The 24,968-nt window shown below is 36.0% G+C and overlaps 2 protein-coding genes across 2 annotated transcripts in view; one reads left to right on the forward strand and one right to left on the reverse strand.

The window, feature by feature from the left end:
- The window catches only part of tubgcp6 (tubulin gamma complex component 6), a 40,944-nt gene extending 26,399 nt beyond the window's left edge, over nucleotides 1-14,545 (forward strand). The window contains exons 19-25 of the mRNA XM_033634159.2: nucleotides 3,206-3,374; nucleotides 4,199-4,340; nucleotides 8,216-8,410; nucleotides 9,065-9,197; nucleotides 9,867-10,080; nucleotides 12,259-12,452; nucleotides 13,997-14,545. Of these exons, the coding sequence (XP_033490050.2) occupies nucleotides 3,206-3,374; nucleotides 4,199-4,340; nucleotides 8,216-8,410; nucleotides 9,065-9,197; nucleotides 9,867-10,080; nucleotides 12,259-12,452; nucleotides 13,997-14,088 (1,139 nt within the window). The 3' untranslated portion in view covers nucleotides 14,089-14,545. The remainder of the gene's footprint in view (nucleotides 1-3,205; nucleotides 3,375-4,198; nucleotides 4,341-8,215; nucleotides 8,411-9,064; nucleotides 9,198-9,866; nucleotides 10,081-12,258; nucleotides 12,453-13,996) is intronic.
- Nucleotides 14,546-14,598: 53 nt separating this feature from the next.
- appl2 (adaptor protein, phosphotyrosine interaction, PH domain and leucine zipper containing 2) overlaps nucleotides 14,599-24,968 on the reverse strand; it is a 41,714-nt gene continuing 31,344 nt past the window's right edge. Inside the window, exons 20-21 of the mRNA XM_033634160.2 lie at nucleotides 18,018-18,065; nucleotides 14,599-17,857 (exon numbers count right to left, since the gene is read on the reverse strand). Of these exons, the coding sequence (XP_033490051.2) occupies nucleotides 17,729-17,857; nucleotides 18,018-18,065 (177 nt within the window). The 3' untranslated portion in view covers nucleotides 14,599-17,728. The remainder of the gene's footprint in view (nucleotides 17,858-18,017; nucleotides 18,066-24,968) is intronic.

The following is a 24,968-nucleotide window of genomic DNA, read 5'->3' on the forward strand; positions in this document are numbered from 1 at the left end:
CTTAATGCCCTTTTTCCACCAAAGCATATGAAGGCAGGCTTTTTTAAACACGAGAAAACCTGTTAAAAATAGGCGAAAGACTGCTTTCTCAGTGTCAGTACACCAAAGCCAAGTACAAGGTTGTTCTGTAGACAAGTATACCAATATGTTTTTTGTTTTTTTTCCCTCATGCCTCACGCTTAGTAAACAGAAGAAAGCAGATAGAGGCCAGTGAAAATGTTAGTGATATCTTCTATTCCATATCTCTTACTTATTCAGTCTCTTTCTCAAACTCTGTGCCAACTGAATTTTGAACGATGTTTGAGCACTGCTTGGACAGAGATGGGGCCGTATTTTGTGGTGGCGAAGTGGCTAAAATTAGTGCGTCCATATCATATTTCCATCACTGTCAATCAGAGCTGGAGCTGATTAATACTCGTGACTACTGCAGAATCATTTGTCCCAGAAGTGAATGCCGATTCTAACCTTTCCCGTTAAATTCAAATGCCAGATGTTAGTGAGTGTAATGGGATTTTTGTCCAGTGAGAAAGTGAAGAAGCTAAATCTTTATTCTTTTTTTAGGCTCATAAATAGAATAAAATGAAATCATTGTGTCTCGTAATTGATGGTCCTGCTTTTGCCTTTAGCAAATGACCAAAAAAGTGCAGGGGATTAAATACAGTAATTCTGCTAAGACTGCTGCCTTTCCTTGTGGACTGAAAATGGGTAAGACTAAACACCTAAAACGAAGCCCAATCAATTAATTTTTTAACAGAAAGGGTTGTAGCCTTCAGTACAAATCTTGGAGAAAAAAAATGAAATGGGCTCCCCTGATCTTCTGATAGTAGCCTGTAGTCTTAATTGAAGAATATGAGCATATCTACATGGTTGTACAGTATGAGCGGCCTGTTAACTCCCTGATGTCTCAGAAATAACCTAATGAGAAATGAAACATCTTGTTAAATAGAGCAAAACATCACGTCAAATTGCAGAGAAATGAAGATGATACACCTTACAGCGACAGCGCTTACTTCATGTAAATTAAAACCAGCCTTTTTTACATGTACAGGAGTGATGCGTTTCCAGAGGCTGTTAAATATTTACTCCATCAGCATGCACAGAAGTTGTGTAAAAAGCTGTGATATTTCATAAGGGTGTTACGTCTGGTTTATGTTTGGGTGGGATGCATCATGGCTCGTTGAAGTAATATCCTGTCTTTTTCACTCTGCATGTCACGCTGCTATTATTCATGCCAGCTTCCAGGGTCTCTGTGAAATCAGTCAGCCGAATACATCTTCCACACTACTGATCAAAGTCAGGAGCCCTAATTAATTCAGGGAGTGAAACTATAAATATAGAAGGTGGACAAAATAACTGAAACAGCTTACAGTATAGTGCTGTTTGACGATATCACCCTGCAGTAAAGACTATCCACTGAGCAGCTCTGATGCTTTATTTTTTTTGTTAAGAGTGTGTTAGAGAGGTGTTAATTCATCTCTTTTTAAAAGATAAATCAACACATTTTAAGACCTCATTTTAGGGCTGCAACAACAATTATTTTCAGTATGAATTAATTGTTTAGTTCATAACATTTTAGAAGTATTCAAATGTCTTGTTTTTCTACGCCCAAAAACCCAAAGATATTCAATTTAATATCGTTGAAAACTAAGAGAACAAGTGATTTTTAACATGTGAGAAACTGGAACAGAATTTTCTGGTGTTTTCACTGATAAATGTAATTGGCAATTATTATAATAATTGACTAATTGTTAATTTAATTTGAACTTATAAACTAATTGTTTCAACCCTACTTAGTTAAAATCATTTAAATGAAAGGCGTGGTTCAGATTTTTGTAAAGTGAGGCTGTATGAGGTACTTAGCTATAGTCAGTGTTACCTACAGTAGACGACAGTGGGCACGCTCCCAGTTTGGAGAAGCAGACAGGAGCACTGACACAGAAACTAAGCAATGTACTGCTGTGGATGAGGGTTAGCAGCAAAATGTTTTTTTAGCCACCTAGAAAAATCAATATCAGTTTGAGTGTGTGCTATATTGAAAATATTTTCACCGCTTTACCTTGCTGTCAGACAGCCCTTTTTTTGGCACTATATCTTCTCAGCTGTAGAATTTTTGTATTCTTACACGTCTCTCTAAAGGCCCGTTCACTCTCCCGCTGCAGAGGCCTTTCTGTACACTCTGGTTCTCAAGGGTGTCCTCTTTTCTCCACAGTGAACAGCATTTCATCATCACTGTCACGGTCACTCATGGTTTTTTTTATCTTCTTGTATTTGTTGGCTTCTCCATAAATCTTAAAAGTCTTACCCAAAAGCTGATCTACAGTGTAGTACAATGTGTGGCACACTTGTGCTTATGAGTAGGAATACAGAAGTTCTGCAATTGAGAAATGTAAAGCCAAAGGAAAGAGACTAATAGCAAGGTAGCATTGAAAATATTCTCATTATAGTACACTTAGGGTGCTTTCACATCTGCCGTGTTTGGTTCAGTTCAATCAAACTCAATTTCATTTGCTCCCTAAGTGCAGTTCATTTGGGCAGGTGTGAACACAGCAATCACACTCGGGTATGCACCTAAACAACCAGACCGAGACCTTCTTGAAAAGGTGGTCACGGTCCAGTTTCAAATGAACTCTCGTTGGTGATAACGTAAATTCTGACCAATCAAGAGCAGCTTTCTCGCATAAGGCATTTGATCTGGTCCACTTGTAAATGCTGCCGTGAGAGCACGAACCAACTCTAGGCAGTTACACAACTTTGTGAAGAAGTTAGTCCCTGATTCAGACCAAAGCAAGACAACTCTAGGTCTGTCAGCACCCTTAAACTAAAATTAATATTTTAGGTGGCTAAAATACATTTTGCCACAGCAGTACATTGCTGAGCTTCTGTGGCTGCGCTTCTTCCCGCTTCTCCAAACTGGGGGCCTGCCACCAACGGCAATGTAGTGAAAGTAACACACTGACTGTGGATGGGTACCTCAGACAATCCCACTTACAAAGAATCCAAACAATCTCTTTAATAAATGTTTCAAATGTTTATTTTGCATCATCCATTCTAGCAGAAAAATGACTTGGATAATTCGGCTTCTGTTTCCCTTTCATTTGTCTGTACATACATTTTTTCTTTGCACTATTCAAAGCAGCGCAGCTTTCTGTAGTCCTGAGAGTGATATTTGTTCAGCAAATATGCCTGTCATCACCCTCTCACACAGCTTCGTCCCCCGAGTGTCAGCTGCTGAAGCAGGTAACTCGTGGCCCCTGGGGCCTTCCAATGGACCCCACACTCCGCAGAGCCACCGACACCACCGCCGTCCAACTGAGCGAGATGGTTTCCCTGCCAGTTCTGATTAAACAGGCCGTCACTACCCCGCTTATCACGCAGTGAGTGTCTGACTGAAGAAAGCTGCAGGAGTGAAGTGTCTGTTTTGTGTTGGAGAGGGATTAAAAACATCACATTTGTAAGCACATTTCAAGTTATTGTTTGTAAGTAAGAGTTTTGAGTGCCTGCGAAAGACGTGTGATTATTTTACCTGGAAGCAAAATGCTGTGTTTAAGAGAAGCGCAGGTGTAAGGCTTTCACAGATCTCTTGTCATCTCTCTGCTACTTCAGGCCACTTAAACTGTAGTTGAGTGCGCATTCTGCGCTGGAGGAATAATTTAAATTCTTATTACTATCCATCTTTGTAGGATCATTTTTCTTGTTTGAAATTCCATCACAACTCCAGACAAGCCTGTCAGTCTTCACCTGCAGTGTTTCTGCACACAGTGCAGTTTAACCTTTGTGTGTAAAGAAATGGCTTTCTCATCCCTTTCTACACACACGCAGGGGGTGCAGTATATTTAGCTTTTGGAATTCATTGCTCTAAATTTTTACGAACACATTTTTATCCCATGCTTCGAGTTTGCCAGAGATTTTCAACTCTATTTTTATATCCTCCCTGCTGACTTTTCAGTTCAAGAGAGGCTCCCCTGAATCCCACTGTTATATAAATGTGAGTTGCTTAGGGATAATTTGAAGCAACGGGATGGAGGAAGTCATCCAGAAAGTGAAAAAACGCTGGTATATTCCCCAAGCTTTCTCTGGAGCGGCTGTCTGTCATCCTCGCAGCCAGTATAAAATATGCAAGTCAGCACCGTTTTGATTTTTCTGTCTAAACCTCTCTTTCCCTAATGTGGTCATTCTCTCCTCCACCTTCCATCCCCAGTGTATCTCTGGTGAACAAGGCTGTGGTGGACTACTTCTTTGTGGAGCTAGGGGTAGAGAGACACTTTGAGGCGCTGCGTCACTTCCTGCTGATGGAGGACGGCGAGTTCGCACAGTCCCTCAGCGATCTGCTCTTTGAAAAGGTGAAGCACTTTGAGAACTGTTTCTGTCATCTATATGCAAAAAATTAGGGTGATGTATTGTATTTTCTTATTTATTGCAATCGCGGAGGGGACAAGAAAGGACATCTTGGAACAAGGCCAAGTGTCCTGCTCTCTCTTGAATGCAATACATTCTAAACAAACACTTTTCTGTTTTTTGATTGATCAGCACTGCATGCATTTAGTGTTATCTGCTTTTAGCCTGAGAAACCCATTTGAGAGCAGCCGTAGGTAACCTTGTAAACCCGATGACTGTATGCATAAGCTACAAAGTGCACGCTGAATAATATCGAAGATGCACACCAAAACTTGAGTACACAGAGTTAGCCGTTATTTAAAAATGTATGTGCCGCAGTTGGAGAGCAGTTCTCTTGAGGAAGTTACATAACACTCCCTGTCATTCCCTGGTGGATGTCTTGTGTGAGGGTTCGTATTTTCTCCTGCAAAATCCAATATATAATCCCAGAGCCTGTGTGTTGCAGTTACACCACATACAGCTTCTCAAAATAGGATTGCTGTTGTGAAATACACAGAACTGACCATGCTGAAAGCTGCTCTAATCAATAGTTTTATCATAATAATGGACTGAATAATGTATCTGGTGAAACCCACAGAGGAGTTTCAGGGCCTTTTAACTCATTTTTTGGTTTACGGCCCACATATTTCCCCCAGGAGTCAGACCACAAACAGAGCTAAAGAAGGGTGAATACTGGACTTTTATCAGGTGGCCAAAAACATGACTCTAAATGAAGGATAATGCTGGATGTAGGGGTGGGCGATATATATGATTATACTCTGTGAATCACAGCTTGTTCCACATGGGATGTATAAAATGACAAGATCACCAACATCAAGTATAAATTGTCACAAATGTTTTGAAAGCCAGCGGCATGTGACTGGTTTTGGTGTTTCTGTTCACTGGCACTCTCCCTCTCATGGACACTAAAATTAAAAAAATAACTCTGCATTTTTGTACATCTCGTTTATTTGGTTACATTTTGTGACCATGGAGCATCAGTGCAACTTAAAAATGTTTAATATGTGCGGGGGAGCTGTTGGTTTGTTAACCGCTCACAGTGAATAAATTGTCACGTTTAATGGCGCCGCTGCAATGGTTTAATTTCCTGCTAAATGCAAACATGTAACTTTTGACTGAAAGCTTTGAGTTCACAGCAAAAACATCAACACTTTCAGCCCCAGATGATATTGGTGCTTCTGAATTAAAGCACCAGATGTTCCACTTTAATGTGTTTTATTATAAAAATATATCATTTAACTTTATTATAACATTACTTTATTTAACCTTATTGCAACAATATTTTATTTAACCTTAATGTAACAATACTTGATTTAACTTCGTCATAACAGTACCTTGTTTAACTTTGATACCAGTACTTGCTTTATGATACCAGTACTTAAACTTTTTATGACAGTACTATATTTAACTTTATCATAACAGTTCTTTCTTAAACTTTATTGTAACAATACTTTAACTTTATTAAACAATACCTTAAACTTTATAACAATACTTTCTTTCCCTTTATAATAAATTACTTTAATTTTATTTTAATAGTACATCATTTAACTTTATTATAACAATAATTTATTTAACTTTATTAACAGTACTTAATTAATTTAACTTTATTAGAACAGTACTTTATTTAACTTTATTAACAGTACTTAATTAACCCTTACACCCTGCAAGGACTCAATGAGTCCTCGCCCGTTCTTCTATTGAGCAGCATTTTGGCTGCAATCATGCTCAAAGTTTTGCCTTTATCTGTTAATGTTGAAATTAAAAAAAAAAAAAGGATAAAAGTTTTTTGTTTTTTTTTTCAATGTGTAATTAAATTTATAGCTCTCACCCAGTAAGGACTCATTGAGTCCTTGTGATGGTTGAAGTCATAACTTTTTAATGGCTTTATCTTTTAAGATGATTATTTTTTGGTTATGTTATTTAACTTCTCTCCCACCATGACTGTTATAATTCAAACAATATAATTGGTTAATTAAGCCTTTACAGGCCGGTTTCTGTGATGTACCACTCATTTTTATACAAAAAAAAAACAGCCCTGGGTGAACTGGGTGAAAAACTGGGTGAAAGCTATATTTTGTTTTCAATCTAACACTACAAAAAAAGTAAAAATGCATTAAAAACTGATGTTCCCCATAAACGTTGCCTGAGCTCAGACAGTTGTAATCATTTAAAAAAATCCCTAAAAAACTAGAGAATATTTCATTTTTGGGCTGTTTTTTGTATAAAAATGAGTGGTACATCACAGAAACCGGCCTGTAAAAGGTTAATTAACTAATTATATTGTTTGAATTTAACAGTCATGGTGGGAGAGAAGTTAAATAACATAACCAAAAAATAATCATCTAAAAAGATAAAGCCATTAAAAAGTTATGACTTCAACCATCACAAGGACTCAATGAGTCCTTACTGGGTGAATGGATGGAATTTAAAACCGTCTGTAAGGGTTAATTTAACTTTATTAGAACAGTACTTTATTTAACTTTATTAACAGTACTTAATTAATTTAACTTTATTATAATAGTACGTTATTTAATTTTATTGTAACAATACTTGAACTTTATTAAACCAATACCTTTTAATTTAATAACAGTGCTTTCTTTACCTTTATTATAACAGTACTCTGTTTAACTTTATCATAGCAGTACTTAAACTTTTTTTATAATTGAACTTTATTTTAACAGTACTTTGTTTAACTTGTTATAACAATAATTTATTTAACTTTATTAAACCAATACCTTACTTAACTTTTTTTTTTACAGTACTTTACCTTTATTATAACAATACTTTATTTAATTTAATTTTAATAGTACTTAATTTAACTTAACTATAATAACAATAATTTATTCAGCTTTTTTTTTTTAAGATATTTAGGGGGGCATTTTTGTTTAATAAGTTGTTTAAGTGGTTTATTATTATAATCTTGTACAGTTGTTTCAAAATGTCAATACTGTGTGTCAGAATATAACCTATTACTGTGATATTATTTACAGGCCACATCGTCCAGCTCTAACAGCAATTTTGTAAAGCTGTTCATCATATCAACTCTGTGGGGGCAGTATGTCAGTATTTTGTTTACAGCCTTGCTTATTGTGAACACACTGATATATCATCACATTTTAAGGTGATATAGCAAACTTGGTAGCAAACATTATTCATTTAGAGTCGTGCTTTCAGTGAGGGTAAATCTAATGTTCCCCCTCCCAACACTTAGGGAAAATATCTGTCTCCTTAGCTACTAAATGCTGAAAGTTCCCCAGCTGTGTCTGTCTTCTGTTAAGTTATGAGCAGGTAGTGAACAGTGGGTTTTTAGAGCTTTGTCACTATCAACAGCTGCCTGCTGCGGCCGTAAATGACAATTTAATCTGAGACACTGGTGTTATATAAATATCAATTATCGCTGCTTTAAACTCTTTAGTATTTTTATATCTGATGTCTCTGTGCGCCTGTTTTGCAGCACATGATGCATCACTGCTTAGACTCCAAGACTGCTTATGTTAAACCCAAGCTTCCTGGCGTGAAATAACAAGCACAGCCTTTGCTAACACCTTGGTGCTGTTCCGCCAAAACACTTGTGTACATCTGTCTCCTGAGGCCCATGAGACAGAAGGTTTTTGTTCCAGCCAAACACTACACCAGCTGATCTCACTGATTAGCACACCTTCAACCGGAAAGCAAGCTAATCATCGTAATCAGCTACACGCAGGGTTTGTTTGGGATGAAAACCTGCCAACTCCTGGGCCTCAGACAGGTGTAGAGGAGCGAGTAGTCATCTGTGTTTGACCTTTGTATATTTATTTGACCAATGTCTCCTCAAACCCAGCTCGGCAGCGGCCAGACTCCCGGCGAGCTGCTGACCCCTCTGGTCCTGAACTCCATCCTCAGCAAGGCCCTGCAGTACAGCCTACATGGAGACAGCCCGCTAGCTGGTAACTTTACCTTCGCCCTGCGCTTCCTCCCCGAGACCTTCCACCCACACGCCCCCGATTCTCTCAACTGTCTGGAGCTGCGCTACAAGGTGAGGCGGTGTTTTAATGGAGTGAATGACAGAGTGTGTGCGCTTGCATGAGCACGCTTGTCTCAGCATGAGTGGCAGCTTGAATGTGACAACCTGTCATGTTTTGACAAACTGCTCTGGGTGTGGAAAATGAGCTTATCACGCACTTAAATGGTTGAACCTTGTAGATTGATTGGAGTGGAGTCTTTTGGATGACACGCACGGTGACTAATGCTGCACATATTGTCCTCTGCTCGCTCTGTGTTCCTCGCCCTCCTGACTCTTCCCTCTCCTGCTGAATCTCCATCTTGTACCTTTCCTGAATCTTCTCCCTCTCTTTCCGTGTCTTTATTTCTTGTTGCACTTTTTTTTTCGTGCTCCACTCTCTCCCCATATATCTTTTCCTCATTCCTCTTCCACCCTCATCTCTCACCACTCTGTCTTCCCTTCGCAATCCTCTCACCTCTTTTTTCAACGTCTCTGCACTCACACCTTTCTCATCCCCTTGCCTCGCCTCATTCGTCACTCTCCCTTTTGCCCGTTCTTCCCAACCGCTGTCTTTTTGCTTTACTTTCTTTCACACTCACTCGCTTTCACACCTTCACACTCCCCCCCCCCTTCCTCCTCCTCCTCCTCCTCCTCCTCCTCCTCCTCCTCCTTGGTGTCATCTCCCAGGTGGACTGGCCGTTGAACATCATCATCACGGACAGCTGCATGAACAAGTACAACCGTCTGTTCTCGTTCCTGCTCCAGCTCAAACACATGGTGTGGAGCCTCCGCGAGGTCTGGTTCCACCTCAAGAGAACAGGTGAGAGAGGTGGGAGCTGTGTGCTTCAAGGCCCGGCTCAGACTCCACAGCACCTCTGAGGTGGAGGAGTTAAGATTCTTCCTGTTGTGCTTCAACTGTTTATAAAATATTCATTAAGGGGAATGCTGCGATTCCTTTATGTTTTATTTATACAAAGTACATCTCATAGCGGTGGGACTTGTTGTAAAACAGTGTGCTTCAGTGGGTTGGATAGTATTGATCAGTGAAAGCCTGTGCACAGACTACTTAAATGGTTATCCTGAAGGGACAAAACAAAGTATTAAGGTATTAGAGGGATGTAAACTACAGCGACTACAACAATAATATTACTCATCACCAGGGGAAAATGTGGATGATGACTTAATTCAGGAGTCAGAATGCATTTTTCTCCCATAAGAAGGACTAACAAGACTGCAGTCAAAGAAAAATACTGTATAATACAATTAACCTTGCTCTGTCTGTGTCATATCTACAGGCTTAGTTATCATTTTCATCCTTATTCATGCACCCAAAGTGCTGATCAACAGGAACACAGAGCCTAAAGTTATAAATTTTGCAGTGATATAATGCATAAAAGCAGCAGATCTTCGCACTTGAGTGTCTGTAACCAGCACGTTTATTTTTAATCCCTGCAGCACTGATCATGACTCCCATTTCTGTTTCCCTCAGCACTGGTGAAAGGTGCCGGTCGCTCGGTGCAGTTCCATCAGCTGCAGCTCTACAGACACGAGATGCAGCATTTTGTCAAGGTGATACAGGGCTACATCGCCAACCAGATCCTGCAAGTGTCCTGGAGCGAGTTCACAGCCAAGCTGGCCACCGCCAGCGACCTGGACGCCATCCACCGCACACACGCAGACTACCTCAACAGAGCCATCTTCAGGTGAGGGCTGGAACTGCGTATGAGCATGTTAACATTTGTTGCAATATAATGCACGCTGTTATCTCTGAGCACAGATAGGTGATGTATGATATTCTTCCTCAATTTATTGCATTCAAGGAGCAGATATTTTGGAACAAGGCCAAATGTGTTGTCTCCCCTTGAGCGCAATACTGCAATACATATTTAAGTTTTCAGCATCGTGAGTGATCACAGCTCTCAGTGTTCAGTGTTATCAGCTCTTAGCCTGTGCACCCCATGTGAGAGCAGGCGCAGATAACCTTGTAAACCCAAAGATTGCATGCATAAACTAAAGATAAGTACACACTGAATAACCCAAATTCGTCACCTGAGTACACACAGCTGATTTAAAAATGCATGAGCCAAGGATAGAAGGCAGGTTTACACAGGAAGTGACTCCACACTCATGCCTTTAGAGTAATTTAGCATACTTTCATATTAGTATTTACCCCTCTGACAGAATTTGTTGGTGTTGCTGCTTTTATTAAATGTCTCCATGCAATAACCCAAATTCTCAAAATGTAGTAAAAAAGAAAAGATTCAAGTGTTCTGAGCCAAAACGAATATTTTGCAGCACCACATAATGTTAAGGTATTTAATGTTTTGAAGAGCCAGATGTTCCTAACTTTTATTAAGTTTTCTTATCTCAAGTATTAGTCAGGGTGCAATAACAGTGGTGATACTCATCTTATTAAGCGGTCTGAGTATCGGCCATGACGTAACCAATTCACATTAAAAACAGATTCCATGTGTGATTATAAAGTTAACTGTTGCTGCTATCAGTTAGATTTATTGAATCATAGTGAGCCGTGGACTCGGCCTCGTGTTACATCACCAAAAATATTTTCCAGTGTAAAGCTGCAAAGATTGGTCAGTGAATCAATTATTTGATTAAGAGGAAATTAATCAGCAGCTATATTAATAATTGATTCATGCCATTTTAAGTATTTTGACAAGTAAAACTGTATAATATTTGATGTTCTCAGGTTCTCAAACGTTGGTCTAGTGAATATATTTTGGGGACTTGGAGCTGTGGGTGGGATAAATTAAAGGAGTTCATCTTACTGGATACAGTGATTGGCATTTTTCTGAAATTTTAGAAAATCAATTTATAGTATTTACACATAGTGAGGTAAACAGATTTCAAATTTGGAAAGAGAGCACTGGTATTAGATCATCATTTGGTATCGGCACATATTCTGATTCAAGGTATTTGAGATAATTTAGGATCAGTCCCTAAATACTGGGCTCACTTAACCATTTTCTTTTGGAACTTACTTCCAATTTTCAGATGCTTTCAGGTTTGTGTGTTGTAAAGAAGAATCGGTTCATCTCAGGTATAGATAATAAAAAAAATTAAAAAGTCATGGTTTAGTTTCCGGCAGGGTTTAAGGAATTTTTTAAAGGCAAAATACTAAAAATTATCTGGTTCCAACTTACTTGTTTGGTGGGTGAAACATCCGAAAACAGTAAAAGTGTCCTTCACAATCTCGTAGAGTCCCAAGGTGTCATCAGATACTTGTTTTGTTCCATCAACAGTTCAAAACTCAAATATTTTATTAGATTAACTATATTGTAAAAATATATTTTCTCACATCATAGACAGTGGAACCATAAAATGTTTGACATATGCACTTTAAATTTGGGTTTTTCTTTTGACTAACAGTGGCAGCTTTATATTAATTGATAAAAACAGATAATTGCAGCCATACTGGGTGCAGCTTTTTTGGACTGTGGACTCTTCAAATACAGGAGTCAAAGCCACACGTTGTTAAGGTGTTCTGCAAAGTGTTGTGAGCCTTTATATAGACAGGAATGTTTTAATTTAAACCATCGTGATTTCAGGCTGCAACATGACGAAATGTAGAAAAATCCAGCGGAGTGAAATGATTTCTTCAGGCTCTTTACAGGCACAGCGAGCTGAAGTGGAACTCTCTGCACCCATAATTTCATATAAAATTAATTCAACCTCTTCGTAACAAGTTAATTAAAATTCCAGCTGGATGTGAGGCTAACTTTTGAACCCGATGAATGATTTAATCTCATTAGGAGAGGTTGTCAGTATCACACTTCTCTGTGTAGAATTTCAGCCCATCTGAAAAAGCCATTTCAGAGTTCCTTGTCATGTTTCTTAAACTTTGCACTCACTGGTCTCCCCAGGGGTTTGCTGACGGAGAAGGCAGCTCCTGTCATGAACATCATCCACAGCATCTTCAGCCTGATCCTCAAGTTTCGGGCGCAGCTGATTGCACAGCCCTGGGGCAGCCAGCAGGGGGAGGCAGTGCACCCCAGCTTCATCGCCATGCAGCAGTCGTACAATACCTTCAAATACTACTCCCACTTCCTTTTCAAAGGTGAATAGTTTGATTGCGCGGTTTCTAAAGCTCACAGGTACAAAGCTAAAGGATGTTATGAAAGTATCCACTGGACCTTTAATCAGTGAATTAAAACCAGTAACAGCAACAAATGAGATGAAGAGGAAAAAAGGATCTCTTTAATTTATATTTGTATGATAGTGTGAAATCTAAAAAGGGAAAAAAATGTAGATTGTCTTCTAATTTAAAGCTGCAGCTTAATTAAGGGTTGCCAAATTATAGTGTTTGTTTTTTAAAGCATATCAAATCTTCTCTAAATGTAAGGGATTAATTAACTCGTGCAGACACATTTTAATGGTTGGGAGAGTCGCTTTCTTGGCACTTGTGAGTATTAGCCTTTTTGCTGTGATGAGAAAATAGGAGAGAAGTTTCTAAGATGAAGTCAGGTTCATCTTTGATTAACATGAGCCGAGGATGATCAGTAAAGCATCTGGTGTTAGATTAGAGGTAATGACTTTGGGACATAATGTAAAAATGCTAAAACAAAAGAGCTCAATTGAAACCTATCGCTTAAAGCTGCTTGTTTTATTTTGAAATATTAGGGTCTGTGTGGTATTTCTAATTAAACTGAACAGTATCTAGCTTGGTAGAAACCATCTGTATGTCAGTCTCTCACCGTATGTTACCTTGAAAACATAAAGAAGACTTTTTCTCGCAGTCCCTCACAGTGAAAGGAGACTCCCAACAAAGGTGAGCATTCTTTATGAACTGAAGTAATCAGGGTCTGCGTGTAATAACAGCGACAGTATGACAAAAACATCTGTTGACAAACTCTCACACAACTCATGCTGTATAACCCAAGCCTCATATCCAGTCACGCGCTCAGTATTTCCCAAAGGACAGCATTTTCGCTAAGATATGACAATATAGAAAAAGCAGCGTTCAAGCTCAGACGCACGTGCATGCCTGGGCACGTGACTCGACCTTGCATGAGACTGTTTATACTGACGTGTTTTAACTGGTATGTTTTAGCGAAAATGCTTGTTTGGGACAGAGCATATGAATAAATGAGACAGGAATTATATTGCAGGAGCTGTGTGACAGCTTGTAAGCAACGCTTTATATAGCTCCGCAGTTGTTAAACATGGCGCTTTACCTCAGTTCATAAAAAATGCCCGCCTTTTTGGGATTCTTTGTTCACTGGAGGCACGAATTCAAGGTAACACGCTGTGAGTAACTGAAGGAAATGTTCATTCTGCAGGTGAAGTGTTGCTTTAAATACATAGTTAACCATATCGACAGGGAGGCAATCCAGGCACTCTGAAAAATATAGAAAAATTAGGAAGGAAATATTAAAAAGCCAACATGTCTCAACCACTGTGAGTCTTTGTCAGGGCTTTTAAAACATACAATACTGGTAAGGCCCCACCTATATAGTGGCAGGAACCGATGAGAGGCAGGGCAGGTGAAACAAAATCAAAGAGGGAACTTCATGCTAATGTGACAGTAACTAATTATAATGTATTTATAGGTTTAGTATGTTTCTAATTATGTGCTGTATTTTTGTTTTTTCTTCTTCTCAGTTGTGACCAAGCTGGTGAACAGAGGCTACCAGCCTCATCTAGAAGACTTCCTTCTTCGCATCAACTTCAACAACTACTACAAAGACTCCTGAGCAGTACACTGGTGTGTATGTCGTACATGAGCTAAGTGTGAGTACTTGTCTTAACACAGGCACATATTTGTTAAATACTTACCCAGCGCATCACTGTGTACCATGACTGTTTACACTTGTAGAGTCCCCTCTGTGTTTATAAGATAGAAGACAGATAATCAGACATATATAATAAATTCAGTTCATCTGGCCTTCATTTCAGTGTACTTTATATTAAGGCATGTATTTGACATTTAAACCAGTTTAGGCAATCAATATGCAGGATTTGAACATGTGTGTGCTTGATTAATGGCTTTCCTGCTCAAACTGTGCTGCCAAAGATTGTAGCTGAGATGAAGCTGATGTCTGCTGTGATGTCTCCTGCTCAGGTGTCTATGTATATTTTAAGTGCATATACATTGTCAATTATCTGTAAATAGTAAAGCTTAATGCTTTGTTAAATAAACGCTTTATTCTCTAGTGTTGGTGTGACAGTTCTTTTGGGACGTAAAGAAAACACATTTACTTGAGTAAGAAAAAAATACTTACATTTATTAAAGTTTGCATGTTAGCATTGGTTTTTAGAAAACTAGGACAAATTAAGTGCAAAGCCTTATGGGTAATGGATTCTGTCAACTTCAGCCATTTACAAAAAGACAGAGAGAGGGGAGAAAATGCAGCCCTTGCTATATTACTGGAATTTATTTTCCTCACAATGAGGACCCAGATTTTTCCTGACTGTGCATTAACTGGCAAAGCAAAAATATATCAAGACTATGCAGCACAGCTGTAGGAGGTGTAATGGGCTGCAGCACGCCACAATAAGAGGATTTGGTTTCTTGAGTGGAAGGTGAAGTCAGAGAAACTCCTCACCAGCTGAGCCATCAATCAAAGGAACACAGGCAGCAGCTCATGTCGGTCATCAAACAGAAAAAGATCTCAGACTTCTGTAGACTGATGCTCTAAGCCTGCTTTATATGCATTGCTGTAGTTTTATTAATGGTGTGATTGAAGCTTCTCAACCAACACCTGAGGACGGAGGGTACAAGTCTCGTGGATGGACATTTTCTTTATAGCATCAAAATAGCTGTCGATATGCATTTACATCAGGAAACAGAAAGAAATGGTTCATCGTTACGACTTCAAGCAAACATTTGACATTTAGGAAAATACACATTCGCTTTCTGGAGGAGAGTTAGAGGAGATGGATAGAGCTCTTGTATTTGTCCGTTACATGTAAGGCTACAACCAGCTGTCAGTTAGCTTAGCACAATCACAGTAGAAAGGAAACTGTCAATTAGTGACGAAGTCCAGCTACCAGCACTTTTAAAGCTTATTAAATAATATTTGTTTATTTGTTTAAAAAAATGCACAAAAACTGAAACGTAAAAACATTTTCTGAGGGAGTTATGTGCTGGAGTATTTCTTGGCCCTGACCGGTTGCCAGGCAACCAGTAGAGACTCCAAGAAGTTACTGGCTACAGCCAAGAAACAGTCCAGCACAAAACCATCTATCAAATGTTACCTTTATGTTTTTACAAGGATAAAACTAATGATATATTAGGTATTCATTTGTGATAATTAGATAGTTAGAAAGATTTTGGTACCATTTGACAGAGCCAGGCTAGCTGTTCCCACTATCTGTGCTGTGCTGTAGCTTCATATTTTAAGTGTAGATAGACAATTTTTCAGCTTTATCCTTAGTGGTAGTATTGTGGCGCTGCTGTCACAAAAACAACTAGAATGCTCTCTATTTATCTCAGAGCCTATCAGCTACCAACAACACAGGACACATTTTGTTTTTCAGTTACTTTGTCTGCCATTTCTGCTACCAGGGATAGTACCTACAAAGAACTTTAATTGATATTCTTTCGTACATGGGGAAAGCTACAGGGAAAGACAGAAGCGCTATCCTCCTTCTGTTTTGGTTGCGTAAAGCAAGCCTTTATTTTCGTACCCGGTGGCAGACAGACACAGTGGGCCTTATAGGCTCTAAACACTGTTGGTGTCATTCTACAGCCACTACATTGTGCTATTAAGATTTCCTTCATGATGATAAGTCAATCAAACAATCATAACTAGTCACCAGTAGAGCAGGCAGTCCTCAAATATCCACACTTAATTCTTGTTTAATGTGATTCTACCAAGAGCTCTGATGATACAGAGGAGAAAAAGCAAGCAGACACGCACTGGTCAATACAATGTTACTTTCACGATCAACGTCAAGTCAGTGGTTTTGACCTCGTCTGTTTTACACAGTACCAAAACATGTCACATTCACACAGTGCACCACAGGCTTCCTCTGTCCATTGAGATTAGCGTTACAATTCAAATAGGCTGAAATGGTATAAAACTGCACTGGGATCTAAAGAGAAGGCAGAATTTCACAGATCAGTCGCTTCCCTTCAGTTTTGTTCCGTTTAATATTTATGTGTGTGAGCAAAGAGCGAGCTGCTTTTCAAAAAGTACATAATACACCACTGTGTTCTGCCTACATGCGTTACTGTAACGTTTCAGTGGTTTTATTTTTTTTAGTATTACAGCTCAGTGTTCAATTTAGAGGTTTTAATCTCTGCGAATGGACTGAGAGAGAATGCCATTATTTAATCATGCACCGCATCGGTCCTAGCTTTTAAAAGTGAAAGCCTTCAATGCAGCCAACTCTGATTAAACATCATATAGACACTCAGACAGTTCGTATTTACACAGGCTTTCAACAAACCTAAAGCAAAGTACCAGTTTTACTTAAGAATATTTGGGCTGCTTGAGAAGGACCTTGCATACAGATCATGTTAATAAAGATCATCCTAAACTTGATTCAGTTTACAGGGAATGCTTTAGATAGTGGCAAGAGTGCAGAGAGAACAAAAATTCAGTCTAATCGCTCCACCAACTGTGTCCACTGCTTCAGGACACACATGCTCACACAGTAACAACAACAAGCAACGCAACAGTCACTCGTCTGCAGAGAAAAGAAACCAATGTGATTTTTACCTATTTTAAGTTCTTCATTATCTTAAGTTTAGGATCCTTCAAATGCCTCAGTTAGTGCATTCTGTAGCCATCAAGCATTATTAAGTAAATATTAACCTTGGAAGTGCAATAACTTTTTTTTTGTACACAAATAAAGAAAAAAAAACACCAAAGTAGTTGCATAAAAGCCTTACATACAAGTTAACATGTAAAACAAAGTAAAGGAAAACAGACAGACTCCAAACTATGTAAACCTAAAATGAAGCAAACGAGTCACCACCTTCTGTTAGATGGCTGGGGATATTAGAAAACAATGAATGACAATCAATATCTATATAGTGTCCCTTTTGACGGAAGTACCACCCACAGTGGTGTAAAAACAACTCCAAATCCAAAGACCCATGCTACAGTCTGACCTTAGAAAAGCAGATCTAATGGAGCACCCACGAGATGTGCTTTTGGGTCCAGGCAACCCCCTGCCAACGTCTTCTGCTTTCATGACAGCAAAAAACTCTAGTAACACAGGGTAAGTGGAAGTGAACTACACTCTCTAATATGGGTGTTACAGTACCAGAGTTAGGGCTAGCGGGTCATGATGTCACTGTTATCCAGGGAAAGCCTTCTCTCCTGGGCAAAAGCTGGACCGTGGCCCTGGTCTTGGTTGTTTTTCTTTTGGTCCTAGCTGGGACTAGGCTTCAGACTCAAGGTCGTCTTCTGCTCCGTTGGTTGTGTCGCCCGTCTCAGGCTCCAGCAGCAGGAACTTACCGTCATTGGTGAGAGGCATGTTCTTCATCAGCTGGGCCAGGGCCTCTGGGTCCTTGAAGAAAAATAAAATCAAACCAAATAAGAAACTTAAATGGTTGTGTTCCTAGCATGTTTCAAAGGGAAAAAACAAACATCTTAATCAAACACTTATCAACTGGTTTTGACTTTAAATGCAAGAAATGTTCTGTGTGTTTCTATAATGATGATGATACCTTCTTGGCTTCTGCAATCTCCTTCGCCAAACTAATGGTGTAACATATCTGTGAAAACAAAAAGATAAACATTAATATACAGGGTACATGCAGCAATCCTTAAATATAATATAAAAATGCAAAAGAGCTCATAGGATGGTTTGTCCTAACAGTCATACTATAGTATGTCATAAAATCTAATAAAAAGTCACAGTATGTCATAAATTGCAAAAAAAAGGTCATATTATATTAAGTCATAAAATAGACATAGTATAGTATGTCAAAAAAATGCTTAAAAAAGTCATAGTATAGTATGACATTAAATACTCATACTATACTATGACTTTTTTAAGCACTTTTTTGACATAGTATACCATGACTGTCATGAAAATGCAAAAAAAAGTCATAGTATAGTATGTCATAAAAAAGTCATAGTATAGTATGTAAAAAAAAATCCAAAAAAGTCATAGTATAGTAAGTCATAAAATAGTCATAGTATGATATGTCAGAAAAGTGCAAAAAAAGTCATAGTATATTATTTCATGAAAATGCAAAAAAAAAGTCATAATATATTCTGGCAACAATTAAATCGAAAGTCCAGGCAACTGGACTTTGATTTTGTGTAGTATAGTATGTCATAAAATAGTCATAGTATAGCATGTCAAAAAAGTGAAAAAAAAAAAAAAAGTCATAGTTATAGTATGTCAAAAAAAATGCAAAAAATCATAGTATAGTAAGTCATAAAATAGTCATAGTATAGTATGTCAAAAAGTGAAAAAAAGTCATAGTATAGTATGTCATGAAAATGCAAAAAAAGTCATAGTATAGTATGTAAAAAAATGCAAAAAATCATAGTATAGTAAGTCATAAAATAGTCATAGGATAGTTTGTCAAAAAAGTGAAAAAAGTCATAGTATAATATGTCCAAAAAAAAGCAAAAAAAATCATAGTTTAGTATGTCAAAAAAAAAGGTCATAGTATTGTATGTCGTAAAAAAGTCATAGTATAGTGTGTCATAAAATATAGTATAGTATGTCAAAAAAGTGAAAAAAAAAGTCATAGTATAGTATGTAAAAAAATCCAAAAAAGTCATAGTATAAGTAAGTCATAAAATAATCATAGTATGCTATGTCAGAAAAGTGCAAAAAAAGTCATAGTATATTATGCCATGAAAATGCAAAAAAAGTCATAGTATAGTGTGTAAAAAGAAATGCAAAAAAATCATAGTATAGGAAGTCAAAATAGTCATAGTATAGTATGTCAAAAAAGTGCAAAAAAAAGTCATAGTATAGTAAGTCATAAAATAGTCATAGTATGATATGTCAGAAAAGTGCAAAAAAAAGTCAGTATATTATGTCATGAAAATGCAAAAAAAAAAGTCATAGTATAGTATGTCAAAATAGTCATAGTATAGTATGTCAAAAAGTGAAAAAGTCATAGTATAGTATGTCAAGAAAATGCAAAAAAATCATAGTATAGTAAGTCATAAAATAGTCATAGTATAGTATGTCAAAAAGTGAATAAAAAGTCATAGTATAGTATGTCAAGAAAATGCAAAAAAAAAAGTCATAGTATAGTATGTCAAAAAAGTGGGAAAAAAAACAAAAAGTCATAGTATAGTATGTCAAAAAAATGCAAAAAAGTCATAGTATAGTAAGTAATAAAATAGTCATAGTATGCTATGTCAGAAAAGTGCCAAAAAACAGTCATAGTATAGTATGTCATGAAAATGCAAAAAAAAGTCATAGTATACTGTGTCAAGAAAATGCAAAAAAGTCATAGTTTAGTAAGTCATAAAACAGTCATAGTATAGTATGTCAAAAAAGTCATACTATAGTATGTCATAAAAATGCAAAAAAGGTCATAGTATAGTACGTCATAAAAATCAACAAAAAGTCATAGTATGTCATGAAAATGCAAAAAAAAGTCATAGTATAGTATGTCATAAAAATGCAAAAAAAAGTCATAGTATAGTATGTCCATGAAAATGCAAAAAAAAGGCATAGTATAGTATGTCATGAAAATGCAAAAAAAAAAGTCATAGTATAGTATGTCATAAAAACGCAAAAAAAAGTCATAGTATAGTATGTCATAAAAACGCAAAAAAAAAAGTCATAGTATAGTATGTCATGAAAATGCAAAAAAAAAAAGGCATAGTATAGTATGTCATGAAAATGCAAAAAAAAGGCATAGTATAGTATGTCATAAAAACGCAAAAAAGGTCATAGTATAGTACGTCATTAAAATCAACAAAAAGTCATAGTATAGTAAGTCATAAAATAGTCATAGTATAGTATGTCAAAAAATGCAAAGAAAAAGTCATAGTATGTCATGAAAATGCAAAAAAAAAAGTCATAGTATAGTATGTCATAAAAATGCAAAAAAAAAAGTCATAGTATAGTATGTCATGAAAATGCAAAAAAAAAAGGTCATAGTATAGTATGTCATAAAAACGCAAAAAAAAGGTCATAGTATAGTATGTCATAAAAACGCAAAAAAAAAAAGTCATAGTATAGTATGTCATGAAAATGCAAAAAAAAAAAGTCATAGTATAGTATGTCATGAAAATGCAAAAAAAAGGCATAGTATAGTATGTCATAAAAACGCAAAAAAGGTCATAGTATAGTATGTCATTAAAATCAACAAAAAGTCATAGTATAGTAAGTCATAAAATAGTCATAGTATAGTATGTCAAAAAAATGCAAAGAAAAAGTCATAGTATAGTGTTATGACCCGAGTCATTATTTTTTGGTATTGTCCTTGTGTTGATCTGCAGTGACCTTTAACATGTGCTCTTTCCTCCTGTCAGAGTATGCATGTTTGAAGCATGATTGGTTGTTGCAAAGCAGGTGGCGAGTGCTGATTGGGCTGCCTAAGAAGATTGCTGTTGCCGGATTGGCTCACTGCGAGACAGAGGGCTTTTAAACCACCAGCAGACAGAAGCTCTTCCCTCCTTTCACCCGTACACCACCAACAAAGCCAGTAGTATACTTAGACTGTATTTGCATTTGTGTGGAAGTAACTGCAGGCCAAGAACTCCTCATTCTAGTAGACCAGTGTGTGTATATTGATAACTCTGTTATCAATATACACACACTGGTCTACTAGAATGAGGAGACCAGTGTGTGTATATTGATAACTCTGTTAAGTAAGAGAGATATATGATCAATTTTGAGTCGGTGAGTATAGTTTTATTTAGCAGCTTAATGTTTGGGAGTATTAGTAGGTTTTTTTTGTATCGTTTTTGCAGAGCACTGTAAATAGAGCACAAAAGCAGTATTAATAGGAGTGAGAAGCCCTTTTTGTTTGTCATTGCCATGTTTTTTTCTCCTGTTTTGAAAGGTAGGAATTTAGATTAGAAAATTGTCTTTTGTTTTACATTTCGTTATTGCTATGCAGGTTTAGGGTCCACAAGTATATTTTGTTTGTTGTTTTGGGCACTGCTGACATCCGAAGAAAAAATAAACTGCTTCTTTGTTGTTTGACAACTGTGCAACTGGCCTTTCTTGGGAGTGGGAAGAGTGGGGAGTCACATCATGTTATGTCTAGGTTCCCCTAGACCGGGGACATAACAATAGTATGTTAAATAAATGCAGAAACAAGTCATCATATAGCATGTCAAAAAAATGCAAAAAGAAAGGTCATAGTATAGTAAATCATAAAATAGTCACAGTATAGTACATCATAAAAATGCAAAAATAGTATACTATGTCAAAAACACCGCAAGAAAAAAAGTCATAGTATAGTATGTCATGAAAAGTCATAGTACAGTATGTCAAAAAAAAGCAAAGCATTCATAAAATAGTCATAGTATAGTATGTCATAAAAATACAAAAAAGGTCATAGTATAGTTAGTCATAAAAGAGTCATAGTATAGTATGTCATTAAAATGCAAAAAAAGTCATGGTATTGTATGTCATAAAAAAGTCATAGGATAGTATGTCTTAAAAATGAATAAAAAGTCATAGTATAGTAAGTCATAAAATACTCATAGTATAGTATGTCATAAAAATGATTAAAAAAGTCATAGTATAGAAAAATCAAAAAAGTCATGTATGTCAAAATGCAGAAAAAATCATAGTATAGTATGTTAAAAAAATGTAGAAAAAGTCATAGTATAATATGTCAAAAAATGCAGAAAAAAAGTCATAGCATAGTATGTTGTAAAAAAAAAGTCATAGTATGTCAAAAAAATGCAAGAACATTATATAGTATGTCAAAAAATGCAGAAAAAGTCATAGCATAGTATGTCAAAAAATGCAAAAACACTGCACAGTACGTCAAAAAATGCAGAAAAAGTCATAGTATAGTATGTATAGTTGGCATCAGACGCGCATTTCTCTAGCCTGGTCGACAAGCGGTTCTGCTCCGTCCCCCGGCTTGACACATTCGCTTGCAGCTCGCGCAGAAAATAGACCAGACGCCGAAACGATCGCTGCAGGGCGCGAGCCAGTCACAGTCCGGTGCTTCGAGGCTATTCGCAGCGCTTCCGCGGGCAGTGTGGCCATGGGTCGGGGGGGGGGGGGGGGGGCGAGCAAGAGGTCTGTGGTCGTTTATAACATAATGTTATAGATAATTGTTTTATGTGTTTTAATGTGTAGGTATGTAAATGTTTTCAAAGATGTTTATGTTGAAATAAAAATACCTACAAGTAGTTATGTTTCCTTGTATTAATACATATACAAGTATGTTTCCTTGTATTAGTTTGCCCTCTTGTGGACATAATGCGGAAAAAAAAATATTCGAATGGTTCGAACCTATGAGTTATTTTTTGAAGGAATACTCGAACGTCATTTTTGAGCAATTTTGACAGCCCTTCAGTATAGTATGTCAAAAAATGCAGAAAAACTCATAGTATAGTATAGTATGTCAAAAAAATTAAAAAAAGTCATAGTACACTTAGTCAAAGAAATGCAAAGAAAAGTCATTGTATAGTATGTCAAAAAAATGCAGAAAAAAAGTCATAGTATAGTATGTCAAAAAATGCAAAAAAAAAATCATAGGATAGTATGTCCAAAAATGCAGAAAAAAAGTCATAGTATAGTATGTCGCAAAAAAAGAAGTCATAGTATAGTATGTCAAAAAATGCAAAAAAAAAAGTCATAGAGTATTAAGTCATAAAATAGTCATAATATAGCAGGTCATAAAAATGCAATAAGTCATAGTATAGTGAGTCAAAAAAAAGTCATAGTATAGTATGTCAAAAAATGCAAAAAAAAGTCATAGAATAGTAAGTCATAAAATAGTCATAATATAGCATGTCATAAAAATGCAATAAGTCATAGTATAGTGAGTCAAAAAAAAAGAGTCATAGTATAGTATGTCATTAAAATGCAAAAAAGTCATAGTATAGAATGTCGTAAAAAATTTAAATTTAATTTAATTCACTTAGTCAAAGAAATGCAAAATAAAGTCATGGTATTATGTCACAAAACGCAGAAAAAAAGTCATAGTATAGTATGTCGTAAAAAAAAGTCATAGTATAGTATGTCAAAAAATGCAGAAAAAGTCAGTATAGTATGTCAAAAAAATTAAAAAAGTCATAGTACACTTAGTCAAAGAAATGCAAAAAAAGTCATAGTATAGTATGTCAAAAAATGCAGAAAAAAATCATAGTATAGTATGTTGTTAAAAAAAAGTCATAGTATAGTATGTCAAAAAATGCAGAAAAAAATCATAGTATAGTATGTCGTAAAAAAAGTCATAGTATAGTATGTCAAAAAATGCAACAAAAAAAAGTCATATGTCATAAAAATGATTTTAAAAAAAATCAGTGTAGTATGCCAAAAATTGCAAAAAATATTCACAGGAAAGTATGTCATTAAAATGCAAAAAAAGTCATAGTATAGTATGTCATAAAAATGCAAAAAAGGTCATGGTATAGTATGTAAAAAAAAATGCAAAAAAAGTCATAGTATAGTATGTTAAAAAAAATGCTAAAAAAAAAATATAGTATAGGAAGTCATACAAATGCAAAAAAGGTCATGGGATAGTATGTCATAAAAATGATTTTAAAAAAAGTCAGTGTAATATGCCAAAAAATTGCAAAAAATATTCATAGGAAAGTATGTCATAAAGTAATCATATTATAGTATGTCAAAAAAGTGCAAAAAAAGTCATAGTATAGTATGTCATGAAGAAGTCATAGTATAGTATGTCATAAAAATGCAAAAAAGGTCATGGTATAGTATGTCATAAAAATTAAAAAAAAAAAGTCATAGTATAGTATGCCAAAAAATATTCATAGGAAAGTATGTCATTAAAATGCAAAAAATGTCATAGTATAGTATGTCATAAAAATTATATATATATAAATAAAAATCATAGTGTAGTATGCCAAAAAATTGCAAAAAATATTTATAGGAAAGTATGTCATTAAAATGCAAAAAAAGTCATAGTATAGTATGCCATAAAGTAATCATATTATAGTATGTCAAAAAAAGTGCTAAGATAGTGCTAGTATAGTATGTCATAAAAATTAAAAAAAAAAGTCATAGTATAGTAAGTTATAAAAAAAAGTCATAGTATAGTATGTCAAAAGAATGAAAAAAAAAAGTCAGTTTAGTAAGTCATAAAATAGTCATAGTATAGTATGTCACAAAAATGCCAAAAAAAAGTCATATTATAGTATTTTTTAAAAATGCCAAAAAAAGTCATAGTATTGTAAGTCATAAAATAGTCATAGTATAGTATGTCATAAAAAATGCAAAAAAAGGTCATAGTATAGTATGTCACAAAAATGCAAAACAAAGGTCATAGTATAGTATGTCATCAAAATCAACAAAAAGTCATAGTATAGTATGTCACAAAAATGCAAAAAAAAAAGGTCATAGTATAGTATGTCATAAAATGCAACAAAAAGTCAGAGTATAGTATGTCAAAAAATGCGGGGAAAAAAAATAATAGTATATTATGTCATAAAAAATTCATAATATAGTATGTCACAAAAATGCCAAAAAAGTCATAGTATAG

This window comes from Epinephelus lanceolatus, chromosome 5 (assembly GCF_041903045.1).
Source record: "Epinephelus lanceolatus isolate andai-2023 chromosome 5, ASM4190304v1, whole genome shotgun sequence".
NCBI lineage: Eukaryota > Metazoa > Chordata > Actinopteri > Perciformes > Serranidae > Epinephelus > Epinephelus lanceolatus.